The 22,000-nt window shown below is 41.4% G+C and overlaps 1 protein-coding gene across 5 annotated transcripts in view; it reads left to right on the top strand.

The window, feature by feature from the left end:
* Positions 1-22,000, top strand: part of daam2 (dishevelled associated activator of morphogenesis 2) — a 113,979-nt gene that overhangs the window by 30,509 nt on the left and 61,470 nt on the right. For all 5 annotated transcript variants that reach the window (XM_076877851.1, XM_076877849.1, XM_076877850.1 and 2 more), the window contains exon 2: positions 10,950-11,236. In XM_076877851.1, the coding sequence (XP_076733966.1) occupies positions 11,069-11,236 (168 nt within the window). In that variant the 5' untranslated portion in view covers positions 10,950-11,068. The remainder of the gene's footprint in view (positions 1-10,949; positions 11,237-22,000) is intronic.

The following is a 22,000-nucleotide window of genomic DNA, read 5'->3' as shown; positions in this document are numbered from 1 at the left end:
TATTGCTGGCCTCTGTGCTTGATAGAACCTTCACCCGGAGCCAACATTAACATCTGCATTGTTTGAGTCTCACAAAACAACTGGCAGACTGATTTTTCCTTGTGCAACGTGGATGTCTTGCAGAATACAGTTACTAATCAGGGTTGAGCGACTGGATAAATGTATCTATGAATGTGTCAGTGCATTGCTGTTTTTATTTTTTTCCTTGATATTTTTCCATTAATTTTTATCATTTTTTGGTTTTGTCTTCCTGAGGGTGGGAAAAAGCAAACTGTAAAAATGTCTTTGAAAAGGATGCACTCTTCCAGTATATACGTTTGTGGTGCTAAACTAAAGTGTTGCAATTCTAGTACAGAACACCCAACAGTAAAAAAAAAGACAGGACTTTTGGGTTACCTGATGTACCTGATGTAGTTTTGCATCTTTGTTGACATGGTTGATCATTTTGTAAGTGCTGTCCTTTTGGTATTAAACACTGAGCGGAAAAAGTCTTTTACTCTACCAAATCTCCAAAATGTGCAGACAGGCTTTCAAAGTCATGTTAATCCCTTGTTAACGTGGCCCAAGATGTCTGTTGCTGGATGGCTTCTTATTTCAGCTTTTTTTTTTCTTTTTTCTTTTTCATGTAACCCGTGTCTGTGGTTCGTGGCTTCTGTGAAGGGGTTTACCATGTTTCTAATAATTTGCTTCAAACTGGAACTGTACATGGTTGGGTACTTAAAGGGTGCCCTGCACTGCTCTATGGAGCTGCTAGATTTGTTTTGGTTAAAGCAACAATTTAAAAGCACACTTGTAACAACCCCCTGGCAATTTATGTGGCCTGCACTGTTATAAATGTTCCTTGCATCAGGAAATTGCATTTTTTTAATGAATCAGACTAAATGAAATGGCTATTAATGACATCCCTGGAGGATTGGAAAAATCTCCTACCCCCTCCCCTTTTTCCAGTGGTTGAGTTGAGGCATTTCCGCTTAATGGGTGAGATGGGTTACTGTGCCTCATGGCCTTGTTAAAACCAACTATGCTTATATGTTTGTTTTCAATGAGGCTAGAAGCTAATAGGACCTCTGAGAGAAAGAGATTAAAATTTACAATGTGATGGACTGATTGATCGGTAAAATGGCACAATGAGGACACCATGGGAAAGTCTGACGATTCTATTGTCTAGAATAACCAATTAACAGCATCCGAGTCCTCAGTTGACATATAGATGTAAAACGTAGGCTGCTCTAAGATGGTCTGTCAAGTTCATACACATAACCAGTAAAGACTCTATAACCATGGGCCAAATCCATATAACTACCCCATCCTTGCATTGGCTGTCTGACAGAGCTGTTTGTAAACAAAATAAAATGAAAAATGCCTCTGTCTAAATTTGATTGCTTTTGCCTTGGAGACAGTCTGGAAATATTTAAGCAACACTATTAACCACAAACCATTAAAGTAATTAATAATAATTGTGGTTGTGGGCAGTTTAAGTGGAGGTACTTTATTTTCTTGGGGGGGGGGGGTTACTGTATGGAAGCTACTTAAAAATGCCTGCTTTGTGTTATTCTGTGTTGTTCCATCTTTGTTAGTTTGTTGCGTCCATTGTGAGAAATGTGAGGGCGGCCATGAAATTCTTTGTACTTGTGGGTCATGTGTTTCAGAAGTGTTAATTCGCTACGAATTTTCCCAGTGAGTCAGTCTTGAGCCACACTACAGTCATGTGAGAAACGAAGTCTTTTGAGGCAGTGGGCCAAAAATGACCAAAGTGGAGATGTTTGGTCATAATGCAAACATCACAACACAGCACATCATACTAGCTGTCAAGCACAGTGGTGGAAGGTTGACAGTTTGGGCTTGTTGTGCAGACACAGGAAATGTTCATCTTGCATTCATTGACTTGATCATGCATTCTACTGAATACCAAAGTATTCTAGAGTCAAATTTGAGGCAATCTGTTTGACAGCTAAAGCTTTGTTGAAATTGGGTCATGCAAAAAGACAATGATCCCAAACACAAATACAGCAGAAAAGAAATAATAAAGCAGAGTAATTGATAAATAAATGAATCAAGGTCTTGCAGTAGATTCCAGAAATTCCAGATCTGTCCAGTTCAAATGCTGTGGCAGGACCTTAAGAGAGCTATGCATAAACAAATGTGTGCAAACCTCAGTGATTGCTGCTTAAGGTGGGTCTACATGCCACTGAATCATGGGGTTGTAGTTCACTTTTTACATAACTGCATAGAATCCTTTCTTTTTCACACGACTGTATGTCCTGGCTGAAGACACAACATCTTTGAATCAGTCATCAGCTGTCTTGCAGCTTCCCTTATCTGATCGCAGGACAGAAAGGAAGTGACTAAAGGGAGGACTTAGCAAAGAAATCAAGAAGGTTGTGAAGGAATTAGTTAAATTAGTAGGGGGTGAAGGGAAGGGTGGGTTTCCTATCTTCCGATTCTGAAGTCCTTTCCTGAAAGATGCACGTAGGCATACCAGCACAGACAACCCTAATCTGTAATGACCTTAAACTCTTGATGGCCATGTGTAGATCAAGGCTTGACTGTAACATTGTAGAGTCCATGAATCTGGCTTCAGTATTGTGTGAGTGAAAATATAGGAAGACTGTGTTGTCATCAAAAGTCACTCTTTATTTCCCTGTGCTCTCTGATAGTCAGATTGGACTTCACTTTATACAAAGCCAGAATTTATTTTATGTTTTTTTTTAAAAAGGAAAAAGGTGGTCAAAAGGTGACCAAAATCATGGACTTCCTGCTAAGTTCTGAAAATATCCAACTGTGAATTAAATCAGCTGGTGGGTGTACTCTGTTGTTGGTTTCAGAATAAACTAGTCATTCTGTTGCTTCTAGCTTTCTCTCTGAGTGAATCTTTTCTGTAGCCAAAAATACAGCACAATCTCCATCTTTAAATTCCATGGTGGTATGTCTTTGGTTATCTCTGTCAGGCGACTTCTTCAGAGCCCAAAACATGCTAATTAAGGACAACCGTCCTAATAGAAAAGGCCATTAATACTGGACAGGGAGAGCATGGTGTCATAGCTAAAAATAACTGTCCCCTTGAAGATCAGATGCACATTCACTTGCAGTGTTCTGACGGAGACTGCGCTAACCTACCCCATTGGGCCCCAGCAGAATTGTTCCAACCAAATCTGACCCATTGTCCAGGTCCACATGAGAAAGCCACTCGGTGTACAGACTCTCATGAAAGCGCTGTTGGCCTTCCAACATGAAATCCCTCGCAGAATGTGTGCTTTCAGAACAAGCACAGGAATGCAGCGCATGCAAATGTGCCGTGAAATAATGGCAGCTCCTCCGCTGTCAGCTCTGGTCATTTGTCAACTGAGGCTCTGCTAACCATGGAGCTCTAAACTGGATTTAGATGGGTGATGTCATGCTTCGGGAATGCATGTCACAATGTGTGTGGTGTACTGTGTATTTCTAATTTACAGTTTACGTTATTTAGATCACCAGTGGATCCTGTCTGTTATTCAAGCCAGTTGTTTCAGATTAATCATTATTTATTTCTATAATCTGACCACCCATGGTGCTAAACTGCCTGTAATTGAGGAAGTGATGCATTAATAAGATGACTTTAATCTCTGTTGGCAGAAAGAACAAACTTACATTTACATGTTTGCATGTATGTCTCTTGTAATGGGGGCGGGGGGGGGGGGGGGGGGGGGGTTCTTGCTTATATGTCACTGTTAAGTAAATGATTACAGCATAACCCCTCACTCTAACAGAATAAGATGTATGTGGTGTACATGCCCTCCCCGGGGCAGGAGCATGGGCCGTGGGTGGGCCACATCCTTGAGAAAGTGAATTTTCAGTGTCCCAGGTGATTTGGTTTGCAGCCAGTGGTTTTAGTGTGGGGAGAAAGGAATCAAAGGACAAACAGGCAGACGGTAAAAGGGGTTAGCAGGGCATGCTGCACAGGGCATGTCTGGGGCAACAACAGCCAAGGCTTAATTGTCTTCAGCGGCTGGGGTGAATCGCTACTTCCTGTTAAATTAATCAACACGAATAGTTCACATCCATATACAAGGACAGATGCAAGTTTTATGTATGAAAATATGACTACCAACAAATATGGAGACATGCAGCCAGGACAAGATTTCTGTTGCATTATCACACTTTGTGCTTGCACGTTCAGTTGACTTTTGTCAAACATTTGCTCTTCATTGTCATGAAATCCAGTGTAAGCATTTCTTAATTTCTGTTTATCTAGCCAAGTCTTTTCTTTTTTTAGAAAGATGGAATTTTTGGATTTTCTATGTTCAGCCGTCCCATTTGGTGATTGTTCTTGGAGCTAACCTCAAGTGGTTTCTTTCTTTACTATGATAAGTAATCAAGATGAGGTTGATTGAGCCATGTTTACTACCTCCCAGTAGATGATGCATGTCATTTCCAACACCAATTGGGAAACTCTATAATTAAAATTGTAATTAGAGTGCCACTGGAATTGAATTGAATCATGGCTGTTCCTCAGCATTTATTGGTGTCACTACATCAAGTAGGACATAAAGTGAAAAAAACCCCAACCTAATCCCACCTTTGCCATCTCTGTCCCTGCAGCTTGCTTCAACAATGCCACTTTTTCAGTCAATGGTTCATCTTGTTCCTGTCTGTGCCAGCGTGGCACTGCTCTCCCATCCCTGGTACTGGCTTACATAAGCCCGCCTCCTGCATGGCCCAGCACCCCAAAGGAATGGTCCTCATTTGTGGGACCCAGAAACAATATGTGTGCAGCATAAATGTGCACCACACTCTTCCCTCTGATCTTTTATTCATTGCCTCTGTAAAACATAGTCAATGGCCTATCCTGCTTGTTATTTGTCTCGACTAGTTTTATTGTCGCTTTTTTCTCCTCCACCAAAACGCATTTGACTTCCATTCTTTCTCTCTAAGTATCTCAACTAGAATTCATGCATCCAATGCATCCATCAATGTGTTCACAAGCAAATGACAAAGATACTTGCAGATGTAAAGGTGGATAGAGGGGGAAAAAAAAGAATGACAGGGGAATAAAAGAGTTGCAGGAACTCACTGTAGCATCTTTAAGGAGCGTGTATTGTGCAGAGTAAAAATGACCTCTCGGAGTAAGTGGACAATTCAGCTTGGAAGAGGAATGGGTGAAAAACAGATCTTGATTTTGATCTCATTTTGCATTTGGTTCGAACAGCTTTGTGTTGTTTGGCAGATGTTGTGGAGAGGGTTGAAATTATGCAGGCACAGATGTTTGATCTCTGCACAGATAGCCAGTGCTTCTCTTCTTCGGTCTTCTGCACACACACAAAATCCTGCAGCAGCAGCAGCAGCAGCATGTCTCTCCTCACTGCGTTCCCCTCCTCCTCGTCCTCCTCGTCCTCCTCTTCCACTGACCTACTTCCTAACACTGTGGATGAAGGATGAGGTAGCAGGCTCAATGAGAAGTGGCAGCAATAGTATCTCCGTTCTTCCTCCCTTCTTCCTGTCTTTCCTTCCCTTGTCTCCTTCCCAGCTCTCTCTTTCTGCTCAGACCCTTCAGAGATACGGGAGCAGGTTTCTCACTCTCCTTGACATCTCTTGGTTTAAAGTGTCTGCTTACATTTGAATCTTATATTTGATTTTATTGCATGAGTGTCTGGCTATATAAATGGCATACAGCAGAATATGTCTGTTTTCATGACTTTTACAGACATGGCTGTGTGCGTACAGAAATTCTCTATCTTGACAAGCAGTGACAAATCTCTGCGCAACTATTCCCATTTCGACACAGATGTTTTGAGTCTGTAGAGGTCCACAAACCATTTGCTCTTCAGTGAAAGCTTCCTTTTCCATACATGCATCTGTTTCCCAGAGATGAGCAAAGGCGTGTTAGGAAGTCTCCGTGTGATTTAGGGTCGGCATTTTGGGTACAGCTTCATCTGTTTCCAAGAGAAGAATATGGACTCTCATAATCTTCTTAATAGTAAAAGTTTATCATTATAGTATTTCAAGTTTTTGGTTATTCTAAGTTTATTTTTATCCATGCTTTCCGCTCAGGTTTCAATTGTTCAGTTGTAATTGCAGGGACAGCGATGTGGCTTTAAGCGACATGCCCATAAGTCCAGGGCATCCATGTTGGTACTTCATTAGTAGGTGTTTATGTGGATGTATAGGAGCTGGTATAAAAATAGGGAGCACAGCAAAAGAAAATAAATGTTAGATGATAATGTTTCTTTTTAGCCAACCATGCATTTAAATAGATAAATCACTCCAAAAAGTTCATATTTTTCTGTTTCACACATTCCTTTCTTCCCAGTTGTGCTACATATTGGCTGCCTTCTCCTACCAAGCTACTCAAACCAAAACCAACAAACAGACTGAAAGCAAAAGAGAAGCAGCCTCATTCTTACCAGCTCCTCTAAAACTGTGTTTGCGTTTCCTTTCAGCTATACATTAATAAGCTAAGCAATAAGCTAAACATTTCCCGACTGTTGCCCAGAAAGAAAGCAAAGTGTACATATTGAGATATGCTCCCAGGCAGAAGTAACAGCTTGTCAAGGATGGAAAGCATTTAAATGGAAGGAACAGAACAGCAGAAAATGGGGATTAAAGATGGATGGAGTAGATGGTGAGCAGTGGCAAGGACAAATGACAGATGTTACTGTCAGAGGGGGGTTGATGAAAGGACTCCGTTCACCCTGAAAGAGAGGAATAATGGGAGATGACAGGGAGTGAAGAAATGAAAAGCTGGGGGATGAAGTAGGGCTCTCAGGTCACATATGGCAGTGGACACGGTCAATTTGGATTGTTTGTGTGGTGACTCCTTCATACAAAGCATAGTAAAGGTTACACAAATAGTCACGGGTATAGTCTTGGTTCTTTGTATTTGCCATACAGTATATACAGTATTTTTTCTGTGTATATAATGTTTGGATTCCTTGGCCCACTTTCCCGGGGCACAGGCTGGAAGCAGGCCAGCAGACCTGGTGCTGAGTGAAGACTGGCTGCACGTGGGGCTCAGTGGGAGAGTGAAGATAGAAATGCACACAGAGACACTGGACAGTGCATTTTGTTGAATGGCTTTAAAACCCCTGTAGAGCGGCCTCTTTTCCATTAGGCTCGGCCAGCTGTCGGCAGCAGCTATAACTAACTCCATACAATAAAGCTTTGGCACTGTGCTTATATCTTATACTAATAAAATGATAACAAGCTGTCACTGTTACAGTCTGAGGTAAACCAATCTCCTTGATTTATCTCCCTGATGGGGCCTTTATTCAAATTTTGCCACCTTGCCTTTTTAAAGTGCTGTTCTCTCTCATTTTTCCTCCTAACTCGCCACTATGAATTCTCATCTAAGTCCATATAAGGCGTGATCAAAAAGTGCTTGTAAAGATCATCATCTTGTGCAGCTCTGGACCATTTTCTGTACAGCTACTATTCTTCTAGCCTTTACATGTCCAGTTGTGTTTGGGCTTCTCCGATACGTGATCATTCAATTTTATTTTCATTTTCAGGAAGTTGCGGGGAGGAAAATATGGCTAATAGGGCAGGTGGTGAACAAAGATTGTGTTGATGTGGGTAGAAAATAGGTTTCAGTGCACTCACAGCTGGCACCACCACATTTCAGGACATTTTCTGTGAGTGCTCCCCCTCAGACGTTGCAGTAGAACTCCACATTGACAGTTTCCCCCTTTACAGTACACAATGCTGTGATGAGCATGCTCCTGGCTCACATCATGTGTTGCCTTCAGGCTTAAAAAAACTCTGGACTCTTCAGGTTGAAACAGAAGTTGCTTTTTCCTCTCAGTGAACTTGCAGAGTGCTCAGTGTAAGTGGTTTGAACAGGGCTTCCAAGGAGCAATCTAAAAAAATGGCAGTGGAGCTGAAAGCTGTACAGACATGACACAAATTGCACAAGAAATGGAAATATTTTGAGGATATTCCTGTTCCAGTGTGTGGTGACTAAAACATCTCTTCTGTTTTGTACACTTTACTGGCAGAGTATTACAGGTATTGTTTGTATGTTTAGAACTGTGGCTTTCTTTGTAGTTATACATATCATTCCATGATGTCCTTCAAAGTAGGTTGTTTATCCTTGAATTATGTGTTGTGTAGCGTGTTGAAGTATCCCTCGTATATAAAATATATGGACTCGGCTATTTTAAATATTTTTCCTATTGTGCATCTTAGTTATGTTCACATGGTGTGTGTGTAAGTGCAAGTGGAATGTCATGCATAATAACTGGAGAAAGCTTGAAAAAGTGCATTTTGGGTAAACCTTAAATTTGAAACATGGTAATTGGACTGGTTCTTATATAAGGCTTTCCTACTCTACTGGAGCATGCAAAGCATTTTATACAACGCGCCTCATTCACCCATTCTCGCCCATTTATACGAGCACTTTTTTCTCTGTTTTTTTGTCCAACATTCATTCTCTGATAAGCATAAAGCAACTTGGGGTTCAGGATCTTGCCCAAGAATACTTTGACATGCAGACTGGAGCAGCCAGGGACTGAACCAGCAACCTTTCAAATGAATGGATGGACTTTTTTTTTTAATGTAGTCATATTTTACCATTCTTGAATTTGGTATACAATGTACATAATATGTATAGATTGGATATATCACATCACTAAGGGGATTTTGGCTTGGATTGTGACTCTTAGAGTGGGTGTAAAAAGGATTTGGTTGTTATATAGGATGATCCAAACTGATCTAGAATAATGAATGGGAGATATCAGAGGTGAATAGGTGCACATAGCTCATTTTTAACCTTGAGCCAAGTTCAGTCCCCGCCTGATTTGAGCGGCGGCGGACTCTGGGATTGTCACCTCGGCTATCATAACACACATGCCGCTGTAGAGTTAAATATACTGCACACACAGGCACAAGATGCCACACATGCTGGAATTCACATTTGAAGCGCTGATGCAATGACTACCAAACAGTCCAAGTACTGGAAGGTGAATTACATGGAATAATTCCGAAATTAAGCCCACTGTTGGACACACAAGCATTTCCATGTTCAACAAACCAAAGAAAACTTTAAGTTGCTTTTTATTTAAAATAGCCTCCGGCTCATTCGTAGGTCTGCTCCTTCTGCCCTGAGAAGGATGACAGGTTCAAGGAGGCGGAAAAAACAAATGAACAAAAAAGATGAAAAGGGCAAAATGGAAATGTAGTGTTTTCTCTGTTCATTTTTTCCCCTTTAAGCGCTTGTCATGGGTCCAGGGCATTCATAAAGAATTTACCATGTGGCTAATTTTAGACCGTGCGGTGAGAACTCCTTCACTGAGCAAATCTGCATGTGAGAGAGTCATGATGTAGTAGATTGTGGCTTCTTCTGGAAACTGAGGTCATAAAGTTTCACTGCCATCTTGAACAGATGTGTGCAAAGCTCCAGATATTATTTAATGCTTGTCAGGATATGTGAGAATATCAATAGAAGCATAACACATGGGAGTAGTTGCTTAAAAAAATCTGGTCCTGCTTCTGCTTTCCAAACATCTTGGACACTTTTTGTAGTTCCCATAAATGGCTCCCAAATTGATTTCTTGGTCAAATGTTTCTGCTAGATTTGCATGCCTAAGGGTTTTGCACAACAGGCCCGAGGTCCTTTCATTCACAAATGCAGTTAACTGTTACATAAAGAAGCGCTCTGCCAACTGTGTGTGCATCTGATAGGACATAATACAGTGTAACGAGTGTGTTATTCACGCAGTGAAGACCACCCGGATTCTTTTCGTAGCATCAAGGAAATCCTCCAGGATGTTTTACACCATTCGATCCTCGCTCATGTTGGTAGAGGGTGTCACTCACTGTTGTCTAAGGGGGGGAGGCACTGCCAGGGCACAAAGACACACATGCACACAGGCAACAAATGCTGCACAGTCGCTATTGTACTCATGGACAAGAGCTTTCTTTGTTGTGGCATAAGAGCAACTAATGTCAAGACTCCTGTTGCCACACAGCGAGAATATCTCTACAATCCTTGGGACATGTTTTTAAGGACACAGTAAAGGCAATCTGGATAAAGAATAGGCTTGGATAAACTGTAAGTTAATGTGCATTTCCAGTCATTCTAGCAGTTTCTGTACATGGAACTGTATTGTTTATTTATGTGGTGGCTGTTGCTGCTCATATCTTCCTGTATTTATGCCAAACAAACAGGGCTCCGGGAAACATAAATGGCTTAACTTCCTGTGCACTACAAATAATTTCTTTGCAAGGAAACATCGACAGGAGACACAGGGCGTGTAGACCATCATAAGGCCTTAAAGATCTGGGAACATTATGAATCCTGTGCTGTATTTGACTGAGAATCAAATCAATAATTTATTGTGCGGGGAAAAATGTCATGCTCACTTGTCTTAGCGTGTTATAAATCTTGGACTGTAGGAGAGCAGCTTCACATGATTCACAGCACAGAATAACGTTTTTTTTTTGTTGTTTTTTTTTTGTCTTCTAAGATTTAGCATCTTGGTTCCTTCTTTGACTTAGACAAGCTGCTTTAGCTCCCTCAACCCTCACCTGTAGTTTGAGCCAACTCTATTCTGATTGGCTGCATCTTTAAAACAGAAGGTTTGAACAACTGGTTGGTGGGGTTGTTGTGGTCACATTTGAGGACTGAGATGGAAGAAAGTGCAATCACTGTGTTGCAGATGTTGTAGGGGTACCAGAGAGTTAGGAGATTTTTGGGGTTAGGGATTAGGATTAGGGATTGATTTAAAAAATGTTTCCATTTTTCCCTGTTTCAATCCAAAAGTCGAATAGTTTGGAATAAATTATTATAGATTAAAGGCACTGCACGGGCCAGTGCACATCACTTATAACTTCCCAGATGCTGTGTTGCTCACCAGAGGTCACATGCTGTCCATCATTAAACTATTGAAATGTGTTGGTTAAAGATCCAGGAAACTTTAAATCCACTTTAAAGTAACTGAGAGCCATTTGCTTGGTCTTCTCTCTCTCTTTTCCAGATGATGCAACCTAGATAGCAGCCTCGTCCTCCGCTCCACTCCCCCTCCCTGCCCCTTGGCCCCTTCCTCTATCTTCCTGGACCTGCACCGCCACTGCCACCTGTGTTACCACAGCCATCATGCCCCCCAGGAAGAGGACACGACAGGGCCTGGGCTTCCTGTGCTGCTTCGGCAGCAGCGAGCCCCCGGAGATCAACCTGAAGGACACCGTGCCACTGCAGCTGCTGGAGTTCAGTGCGCCCATGCCGCCTGCTGAGGAGCTGCATGCGCGTTTCTCCGAACTGGTGGTGAGTAAAGATAGATTCAACTTGATGAATGATTAAGTAAGCTGTTTTCACACTCACACAGGGCTGCCCTGAACTTTTCTAGGACTTCGTTTTGGATGTTAGTTTTTGTGATGCTGAATTGCGTTGATTTGTGAAGCAAGTAGGCATCACGTGCAGTGCCCCCTGCAGGCTCTATCAAGCCAGCATCCTTATCTAAACCAATATATAGAGTTGCAGGAGTACATCCTGATGATCAAGTGCAATCAAGGAGGGTGTTTCCTCTGGATGCTGCAATGCATTAGTCTTGCAAGCATTAAACGTCCAGGGGCTTCAGCAGGGGAGGAAAATTTATGAAAGTTTTTCACCTCTAAGCAGTTTGGAACTGAAGAAGCTTTTTGGATCGGAAATGAAACATCTTTAGAAAACTTAACAAAGTCTATTGTCCTTCTTATCAAGCTCTTAAGACTACCATAACCTGGATGACTGAGAACCTACACAGAAAACATTTATCCTGCTTTCAGACTGCTGTGCTTCCCATGTTTGTTTTTTGGTGGAGTTGAATTGGCTTTTAAAATCCCATGTAAAAACAGAGTGAAACACTGCTGCAGACAGTTCATGCACCAAATAGTAACATAAACTTATATATTAGTCTCCATGAAAGAGATTTGTGTGCTATTTAGTGGTTTCTCAGTCTCATGGCTGTTGAACAGAAGCCTTGCCCTTCTCCAAACATTTTACAAACTGGATAGTTTAAAGTGAAATCACATCTGTCATAAGAATTAATCCAGGATTTGTCCAGCCCAGTTCTTTTTCTTTTCCTGCTGCTCATTATACCAAACAATACGAGATCAGTGTCTCGAATTAGAAGGGGATTTCTTACAGAGGATGCCTTGATGGTTGGGTGAGGCCATGTCTCAATCGCCACTACAAATTCAGAAGCTCATCCTCTCCAGTATGCAGCCCACTCTTGCACTACAGTCCCTATCGTTGTTGGCAGAGGTTGATGTCTGGTCTCTGTGCCAGACTAGGATAACTGTACTTGCATGTGCCCATGGTGTGGACATGGATCAGGTCACAACTGCGTCAATGGAGAAGGCTGCTGTTCGTTTCAGCTGCCCTGCAAACAGGTCATGGCTTTACAGCTTTGCTGTTTCTGTCTCTCCATTTGCTCACTTCCAGTCTCTTGGTTGGTTTTGTTCCTGTCTGCCTCCATCACTCTCCTCAGATTTCCTGCTTCTCTCTGTCTCCCAACAATGTGTTGACTGGTGTGGCCACAGGACTGCTTCTGGCACTGCTGAGTGTTTGGGAATGCTAAACTTTACTGCCTGCAGGATATATCACTCCACTGTTAAATTCAATTCAGGGGATCAATGGAACTTCCGTTTATGATAAGAAAATTATTCAAGCTTATCAAAGCAGATGTTTCCCCCAGTAGTGATTTTTTTTTCAAGCTAACTCACAGCATTATGCCCTGAATTTGTTCTTTAATAATGCATGAGCCATTAAAGCTTAGCTGCCTGTAGCTGCAGCATATTTATTGGCTTGATTGATGAAAATTCAAGCTTAAAAGCAATCAAGACACTGATTATCTCAATCAGGAGAGAGAAAAGCCTTTCATATTATACAGCTGTGAGGTCAACACAGTAATTTCTGAGGGATTAACAGGTTGCCCTTTGATATGCTGTACATGGCCGTACAAAAAAGTACTTAAACAAATTAGGCTTTGACATTAACGAAACCTCTTTAATGCCAGCAGAGACCAGTATTTCTGGGGTAAATTAAAAACATGCCGTCATATGGGAGCACTTAGCCAAATCATGGCAGTTTTTATGGTTGATAGGGCTAAGTGACCCACAGCTTATTGTGCGGTAAATATTTCAGCTAAAAATGAAACTTACAGATTGATGTGCTGAATGAGAAGTAGGGAGGAAAGATTCGTCCCTGAGTTTAAAACCACTTGACTAGTTCAGAAAGATGATTCAGGGTTTTCTCATCGGACCAGGGCTCGTCCACTTTTGAAAAAACTGTAGTTCAGATAGTTGTTAGAGGGCCACTTTTGATGGCCTGTTTGTGCCTCACTGTAGGTTTCCATAACTAGATGCAACACTTAAAAATGCTTTGTGCAACAATGCAAATTACATTTTTTATGTTAGACACTTTTAAATTGGCAACATTGGCACATTACTTGGGGCTACAACCCCAATTTGAGGCAAGTGAAGTTATAGCATCTTTGAACAAATATGTTAATAAAATAAAAATGTATTTAACCGACTAGCATTTCTGATACCACCTATAAAGAGCAGCAATATTTGAATGCAAGTCGACTACTGTGCAGATCTCTAATTGAGAAAAGGTGCTGGATGATGAACAGAAACTTTACATCCTAGGATTTTCCAGGAACATCTAGCCTATAAAAGTGTCTGCAGGAAATTCTTAGGTAGACAGTCAGGGAACACGTTTTTTTTTTTTTTTAAAGTTACTCTTCACATATTAGCAGTAAAGAAGCAATTTACACATGAAACTTGTGTTGTAGTTGTGCACACAGTAGCTTTAATATTTAGAATGTCTTAAAATTCAATAAAGAAAAATGATGCTCCAAAATAATGATCCCTCAGCCTGTAATAGCTGGATTCATGTCTAGTCTGACCAATGTACGACTGATTCTACCTAATAATGTTCATCTGGGTGAGCTATTGGTTCTGCACATCTGTTTTACTGATCCAGGAACCGACATGCTGACACAGATTTAACTGGGCATCCAAAAGTCTGTAGTACCAGACCTCTTGGAGTCAGCCAGCCCGGACACACTGATTGTTACTCAGGCAGAGAACTGATGTGGAGAGAGGTGGACGGACCTATGTTGCATGGTAGGAAATAAAGAAAAATGAAGAAAAACATAACATAGTATGTTTCTGTGGCAACGGGCAATGGGGATTATTGTTAAATGAAAGCCTTTCCTGAGAAGGAGAATGAGACTCAATGGAGCCTCTGGAGTGGGAGCGACAGATCTGGGCCAAACGGAGGAGTAAACCACCTCCATGTGTCCTCACATTCATAATGGAGTCTTCTGCTGTGTCGAGAGACACGCGGTGCACACTCGGCTTACAGTGTGTGTGTGTGTGTGTGTGTGTGGGGAAGGAAAAACTTCAGCTGACTTTTGGACTGCTGTCCAGTTTTGGATGACAGTGGACTAGAATAGATATAACAGACGTATAACTGTGGCGATGAACCCTATTACCTCTTATGACATGAACAGTATTTTGGCCACTGTTGAAAGAAACGATATGAATTTGTGGCATTTCAAACCTACAGTATCCATGCCTACTTTCAGCAGCAGAATGATGTAAAAATATAGCAAATTATGCACAGTTTAATACTGTACATGCTGACATCTCTAAGGAAATATGAGAAAATATTACTAAAAGGCAACTGTACTTATTTTTGTAATATGAGACTGTATTTTTCCTTTGAGTGCAGAGACTTGTGATAATAAAATACAGTAAATTTTTCAAGTTGTTATTAATATTTTTTCTCATGTACAATATCGTTAGCTTCATAGCATAAGTGCCTAAGTCATTTGACTAAGTCAATGACTTAGGCACTTATGCTATGAAGCTAACGATATTTAACTGTTTACAAAAAAATATACAAGAAGCTTCTCTGCAGTTTTTTTTTCTTTTTTTTTCTTTTTTATAAACACATGAGAATAACAACTCATGCAAGTAGAGTTTAGTTTTTGTAAATCCAACAATGTGCTTGGAAACATTCCTCAGAGATTTTTGTCCATAGTGAAATGATAACATCACATAGTTGCTGCAGGATTGTCGGCTGCACATCCATGATGAAAATTTCCTCTTTCACCACATCCTATAGGTGCTCTAGTGGATTGTGGAGGCCATATAAGCACAAAGTCTTTGTCATTGTCAGTAAACCAGCTGATATGACATGACCTTTGTGACATGGTGCGTTATTCTGCTAGAAACGGCCATCAGAAGATCTCATGAGATGAGCATTGTTGTTGACCACATCCATCCCTTTATCACCTCAGTATACCCAAGTACAGTAAGAAGTAATGCTGTGATGCAGGCAAGGGCTCATCAACTCTCCCAAAGCCATGTTCAAAGTCACTTACATTACTTTTTTTCACCATTCTGATGCTCAGTTTAAACTTTAGCAAGTGATCTTGACCATGTCTATATGACTGAATTCACTGTGTTGCTCACATGTGTTTGGCTGGTTAGATATTTACATTAACCAGCAGTTGAACTGGTGAGTATGGCATGTATTGGATGATTATGTCACTTATTTTGTGTTAAGACTTTGATGTTGTGTTTGTGGGACTGCCTGCCAAACAACAAATAATCAAGTGAGACAAGGGTTCATAAACCCTGGCAAATCTGACTGGGACGTTTCTTACAGTCTTTTTTTTTTTTTTTTTTACTTTATTAGAAGCCTCTGCCAACATTCCTGCTGTTTCATGATAAACGCAGGTGCTTGGTAATGTAGAAAAACAGAGAAGACATATTGTCTCCAGTTTATAGCTCACTAAGCTAATTTTTTCAGAATAAGCACATGTGGGATCCATCCTTGGTTACCTTGAGTAAACACGGACTCTCCTTTTTGAAATGTGGAACATCTCAACCCGGAGAAAGCCTGTAGGAAAAAAAACGTTTCCAAGTCTCTCATGGAGCCTCCTGTTCATGATGAAAAACTCAGCAAACTCATGCAAATGAACCTGGAAGCAATCCCCATGGATTCTGACACAATAAGTAAAGACCACATCTGAAGGGACTAATGGATCACATCAGTTAAAGTACACATTTGCAGCTGGCTGCACAGTTTCCTGATAGCAAATGCGCTGCAGTTTTGGGTTCTGTTTTTTTGGATCTGGGTGCATTTTAAATGGCTTTTTTCCACCAGTGCTTCAGGACTCTCACGCATAGTTGATATGTAGGCCATGTGGGTTGTCTGGCTGCGCACCAAAAACATTGACAGCTTTATTTTTGTTTATCGGGGCAATTCTCCGCTAACAACTTTTTATCAACAAACTTGAAATTACTCTCGTATTTGGGTAATTGAAAATGAGCTCTCCCTAATCATGTTGGGCACATTTCTCAGTGGTGGCAGTTCACTAAATCAAAATGAAAGTTTGGTTTCTACAAAGAGAAACCAAGTGTGAGGTTGTTTGGGGACAGCTAGACTTGGATTTACAAGTGTCAGCTAATAACAACAAACATTTGCCGTGGAAAGGTCAGCATATGGTGACAATGTGTGGACACATATGCAGCTACAGAGCTCTACTGAACCACGCCAAAGAAAAAAAATTGAGACAATAGAGAAAATGCCACTTCATCATCGACATAGTACTATTTATTTTTGCATACAAGTTGCAAAAAACTTGCATGCCACTCAGTGTGCTGTTATCCATGTGTTTTGAGCTGAGATGAGAGAGGATATTTATACAAATTGGTGCAACTGGATCAGGTCTACTAGTCGAACATCTGGCGAGTGCAGTTCTGGCAGGGTCAGATTAGTGTGCGTCTCTCTGCCCTCTTTTTGTCTGCTTTGTGTTTGTCTCTCTGTGTGTGGGAGCCTTGTTCCTTCTTTCTCTGTCCTGAGATTTGGGACAGTTTTAATCCAAACCACACTGATCAGTCGTCCAGCTGTCCGCTGTCAGTCAATACATCTGGATGAACCAGCCTCTATTATCATCCTCTCCATGTGACTCTCAGTTGCTGATTTTAGAAGCAAGTAAATTTTGCAGTGGCGAATTTGTGTTTCCAGGAATAGCAGACTCGATAAAACATAAATGCTCTCTCCAGTGTGGCTTTTGAGCCCGGACACAGATCAGAAATGGATTGCATAACAGGAGGGAATGGAAATGTTCTTGTCCCTCTGGGCCACTGGGAGTGTGTTTCCTTCCCAGTGCATGTCCTGGATGCACCCTCTTTCCTCTCCTTCCTCCCTTCCTTCTTCCTATGCATTTCTCTGTGGAGCGATCTACCCATTTCTGATGCTCTCTGTTGTGAAGCCAGTGCTCACTGTCCTGTGCCAGTCTCATTATAAAAGTGGTCAAGCCCTGTTTGTATGAGGGGAGAAGCTGTAGGCTACTAACAGCTACTGACTGACTCATCAAAGCAAGGATACTCTGACTCATCTCAATGCTGCTAAGTGGAGCGAGCCCAATATGTGATGGTTTGTAGAGATGAATGATGTGACCAAATTAATTTCTCACCACGTCTTAAGACTAAAAAAGTCAATCTTTGATCTTTTCTTTGTTGTTGTTAATAACAGTACTGGTCTTTAGGAGTAATCAAGAGGCTGCGTCTGGTATATGAGGCTGACATACACACACAGGCAAACTCACTGAATCTTGTTTGGTTAATAATGGCAGCTATAGCTTCCTGTGGGTCCCCTTGAGGCCTCATATGACTTCCCGCCATCTTGCACGTCTTTCTTCTGCCTTCCTGTCTCGCCCAGAGATTGCTGGAGGATATATACGCAGTGTGTGTGTGTGTGTGTGTGTGTGTGTGTGTGTGTGTGTGTGTGTGTTACACCAGACTAATCCTCTGAGCCAGCACTGTAAGACTTTACATGAGGTAAAGACATTCATATCCACTCTGGAAATGCCACCTCATAGACGCACATGCATTGGAGAGGATGTCATTATTGGATTCCACATTTCCCATTTAGGTGGAACCCCACACACTTTCAGTCACAAAGACACACCCACTCCCACTCCAGTGCCAGTCATTCACACATTGTAACTCACTGACCTCTCATTCTTCCTGCACATTTTGCTTCCCTCCGGTTTCAGTGTCACGCCTATACTCCACATGTACACTGGTCATTTTTTTTTAAAGCAGAAGAGGTCTGCTTTAATGTTTTTTTTTTTTTATCTCTTATTTGCTATTCATGTTAAATAGACCAAAGTTTCTAATAATGAGGTGAGCGTATGTATAGTACAAGTAATGAGCCAAAAGCTCAGACTTCGGATTGCAGGGGTGGGGAAATCCAAGCCTCAAGGGCGGGTGTCCTGCAGGTTTTAGATATCACCCTTACCAAGCCTCTGGAGAACTTTAAGACATGTTGAGGAGGTAATTTAGCCATTTAAATCAGCTGTGTTGGATCAAGGACACATCCAAAACTTGCAGGAGTTCTAACCCCCCCTTTATTCTGTATCATGGGGCTTCACCCACCTGCTCTCCAAGCATTCTGTTTGCAAGGTAAAGCAGAAGATGGTTGGCTTAAAGTGGGAGGAGCTACAATGTCTTGGATCCACTGAGGGGCTTCACCAAGAGCCAGAATGAGATAAATAGGGATAATTTTGACCTCTGAATAATGCCACGGTACTCTAGAGTTCAAGAATAAAAATATGGAGCTGGAAATGAGCGGACTGGGTCCACTTCAAAGTAGGCATTTCCTCCTCTGTTCTTTGTCCACACGGCACCATGTCGACATGTATACTCAAGCATTAAGAACGTGCCAAACCAACAGGCTTTGATGTAGCCCTAACCCCAAAACCATGTCGGCCTATTAGTTAAAGCACTGACACTATGACTACACAAGGAATATTTTTAAAAGGTCAGTTGTTAGTTAAAAAATGTCTTTCCTTACCTTTTTCGCTCCCATTCTCTGGTCTGTACCCTCTGCCTCCACTCCCACACTTAATTTCTCTTCACTTAATGTTCTCCTGCAGCGGTACGGCTTTCATAGTTTCATACACAGCTTAGACTTCAATCGCATGACTCATCCCTCTGTCCTATTTTACATTCTTCCCATATGGTGGAGATAAATAATTCAAAGTCCCTGCAGACGTGTTTGAATCATCTGACGTGTGTTATTTCATACAAATTAATTTTATGTTGCTGTAGAAGTCTCAATATGTGCCAAATGTTTAAAGATATCTTCATCATTACGATTGCTGGCAGTATTGGAAAACCTTCTGCATCTATTTGCTTTAGGTTCGCTTAAGTTTGTGCATCACTCCTAATCTGTTTTTTTTTTTTTTTTAAAGGAATAGTTGTGTTGTTGTCAGTTTAAGGTTAGGACGATTTAAATAATACCTTTTAATTAAGTTCATTTGTTCCATTACATGACTGGCATGAAAACTGAGTAGACAGGAAGTTTGGGTGTTTGCAATCCCCATAAAACACTGAAATCTACTTTACATCCATTTTACACATTACATTTTACATATTTTCTGGAGACTCTCTCCTCTCATACTGATGTCATAAAATAAAATACTGCTATATTCATATTCATATCTGGATGTTTAAATAATGCTGCCACTGGGGAAATGAAATGATTATTAAAGCAAAGGTCATTGCCTTCATTAGCTATGATTAGTTAGCTAAAAGCTAATGCACAGCTTGCATAAAAAGACCAGGCTACAGAGTAGATCACTGCAACACATAGGCACGGTTCAGGCGCTCTTTCCAGGCCTGAAAAGTGTGGAAGTGCCTGAAAACCTGCACTCTTGCATTTTGTCCCATGGTCACCTTTAAAGGATGAAGGAGGCTACACAGGGTGAGCATTCAGTGTCCCTCGATAACACAGTCAGTTCTGCCCTGCTGTCATGGTATCTGGATTCAAAGCACCATGATGATGATAGCAAAAACTGTTAGTTTGAGACTTCGCTAACTTATGGGTCACAGCAGCTGTGATCCAGATGTCATGTCACCTGACATCTATGATGAAGGAACTGTTCGTTCATTGCACCTTACTCTGTCCTTTTTATGCCTTGTTTCTATATTTGTTCTCATTATGCAGCTCTTAAAAATCCAGTTTTCTTCATTTGTATGCTGAATATGGAAATAGTTTTGCTTTGAATAACTGTCTGGGAACTTCCACCCCTTTTCATTTTATCTCAGGACATTTGAGAAGCCCAACAGTCTTTAGAAACAGGAAATTGAGTGACAGAGCTATCTGTCTGCATGCCTGCATGACACTCGGCGATTGCAACTGTAGCACTTCTTAAAAAATAAATACATTTGTCATATTATTAGATGGGGAGCTCGGGGTGAAATATGAAAGAAGGGCTTGGGAGGCCTTAGGTATGTATTTTCCCCTCTCAGACAGCAGGTGTAACAATATTAGCTTTGCTTTTGTTGAATTTCCAACTGAAGCTTGCTGGAGTGAGAAGACTGGGGTACTTCATGAAGTGGAAAGTAGTTTGGTTTTGTTTTGGAAAAATGAGAAAGGGACCGCATGCTCTTTGGGTGTTGTACTGGTCAGGAGATGCCATGTGATGTGGATGTGGTATTGGAGCACATTTTAAAGGTGATGGAGGGGGGGAACACGATGGGAAATTGCATAACTGGAAAGTGAAAAGTCCTCCTTACAGCTGGCATGACATGAACATTCCTACACCCAGTCGATGTCCTCATTTTCAACTTCATCTCTTTTTCCCCTTTCCTCGATTCTGACGCAGAACAGCACCGGCAGAGCCTGAGAAGTCAACATTATCCTGTTCATAAAGTCTTATGTAATCAATGAATTATATTTAAATGGAATACTATTGTAATCTATGCTCTTCTCACATAATTTCTTTCCATATAAGACCTTAAACTGAGAGGCCTGAGGAGTCTATACGGAGAACACAAAATAGCACAGAGGTCAGCTATGAACTGAGACAGGCTCAACTGCCATCTGGTTCAAATCCACGGGTCTCATTCTCATGATTTCCCCACCGGCTCTCTGCATTAGCTCCTCCAAAAACCAACAGCTTGGACAGCAGGGCTTTGACCCGGCGAGCAGGCGGCAGGCCAGAATGAGCTGCTTTCTTGTAGCCCATGGTTTCTTCCTTTCCACACTTGTTTTTGTGTCTGCTTAACGAATAAAGACCCAAATGGTGACAGAAATATCAATTTATGTCCCATTTTACAAATGAAAAAAAATTTTTTCTTTTTAATGTATGTAATAGCAAATTAAGCCATTTATTTAAATGTGAGTTATGTTTTTTGATTTTAGCTGGGGCTCTTTCTGTTTAGAGTTTGTAGTCTCCCTGTACTTGCACGGCACAAGGACGTGCATTTTGGTGATTCAAAATTGCTCGTAAGTGTGAATGTGACTGTCAGGTCTCCACACTTGTCACTGTGACATTGTTCACAAGGTAGGTGCAATTAATCACCAAATAAATAAATAAAATAAAATAAAAAATACATACGGGTAGAGTGTGCTACAGACCAGAGGACAAATATGTAAATCAGATTTTGGGGTGAGCTTCCCCCTTGATACAGCCGGCCCTGTAGACCCACGATGATGAGCTCTGGGTGTGAATCATGCTGCTGAGATGAAAGCCACTTGAACTAAAGATTCTAAGGCTTCATTGTGGTTTCTACTTGTAATAGACCCTCTTGAAATTCACACCCATCGGATTTTCCCTTTTTTTTTTTTTTTTTTTCCTCTCAAACCCACAATAATGCTACTGCTGGTTAGCCCATTGAAAGGACGAGAGATGATGTCATCCTTCATAGTGTCCGATTCTTGGAATGCGGGCCACCTCAGCCCATCCTGCTGAAAAGCGATGAAAGCAAACCCTGCGAATCTGCTGGTCGGCTTTAAAGAGGCCCCACCTCTGCCACTGGTGGTCATCTTCATTCCAGGGGCCCCAGGAGGCTCGCCCTCTTCTCGTTTACGTCATCGTAGCAAAACTATTATGGTGAGATTAGCCTGAGCCGGAGCACAAAGCCCTGGTGATGTAGCCTCTAGTTGTCTCTTCTGTGCCAGCCCATTTCCAGAGCCACATAGCCTCTGGGTCTCTAACCCGAATGCATTTCTCTT

The sequence above is a fragment of the Maylandia zebra genome, linkage group LG19, assembly GCF_041146795.1.
Source record: "Maylandia zebra isolate NMK-2024a linkage group LG19, Mzebra_GT3a, whole genome shotgun sequence".
Taxonomy (NCBI): domain Eukaryota; kingdom Metazoa; phylum Chordata; class Actinopteri; order Cichliformes; family Cichlidae; genus Maylandia; species Maylandia zebra.
Note: the sequence above shows the minus strand (reverse complement) of the source record. Positions and strands in the feature narration are given on the sequence as shown.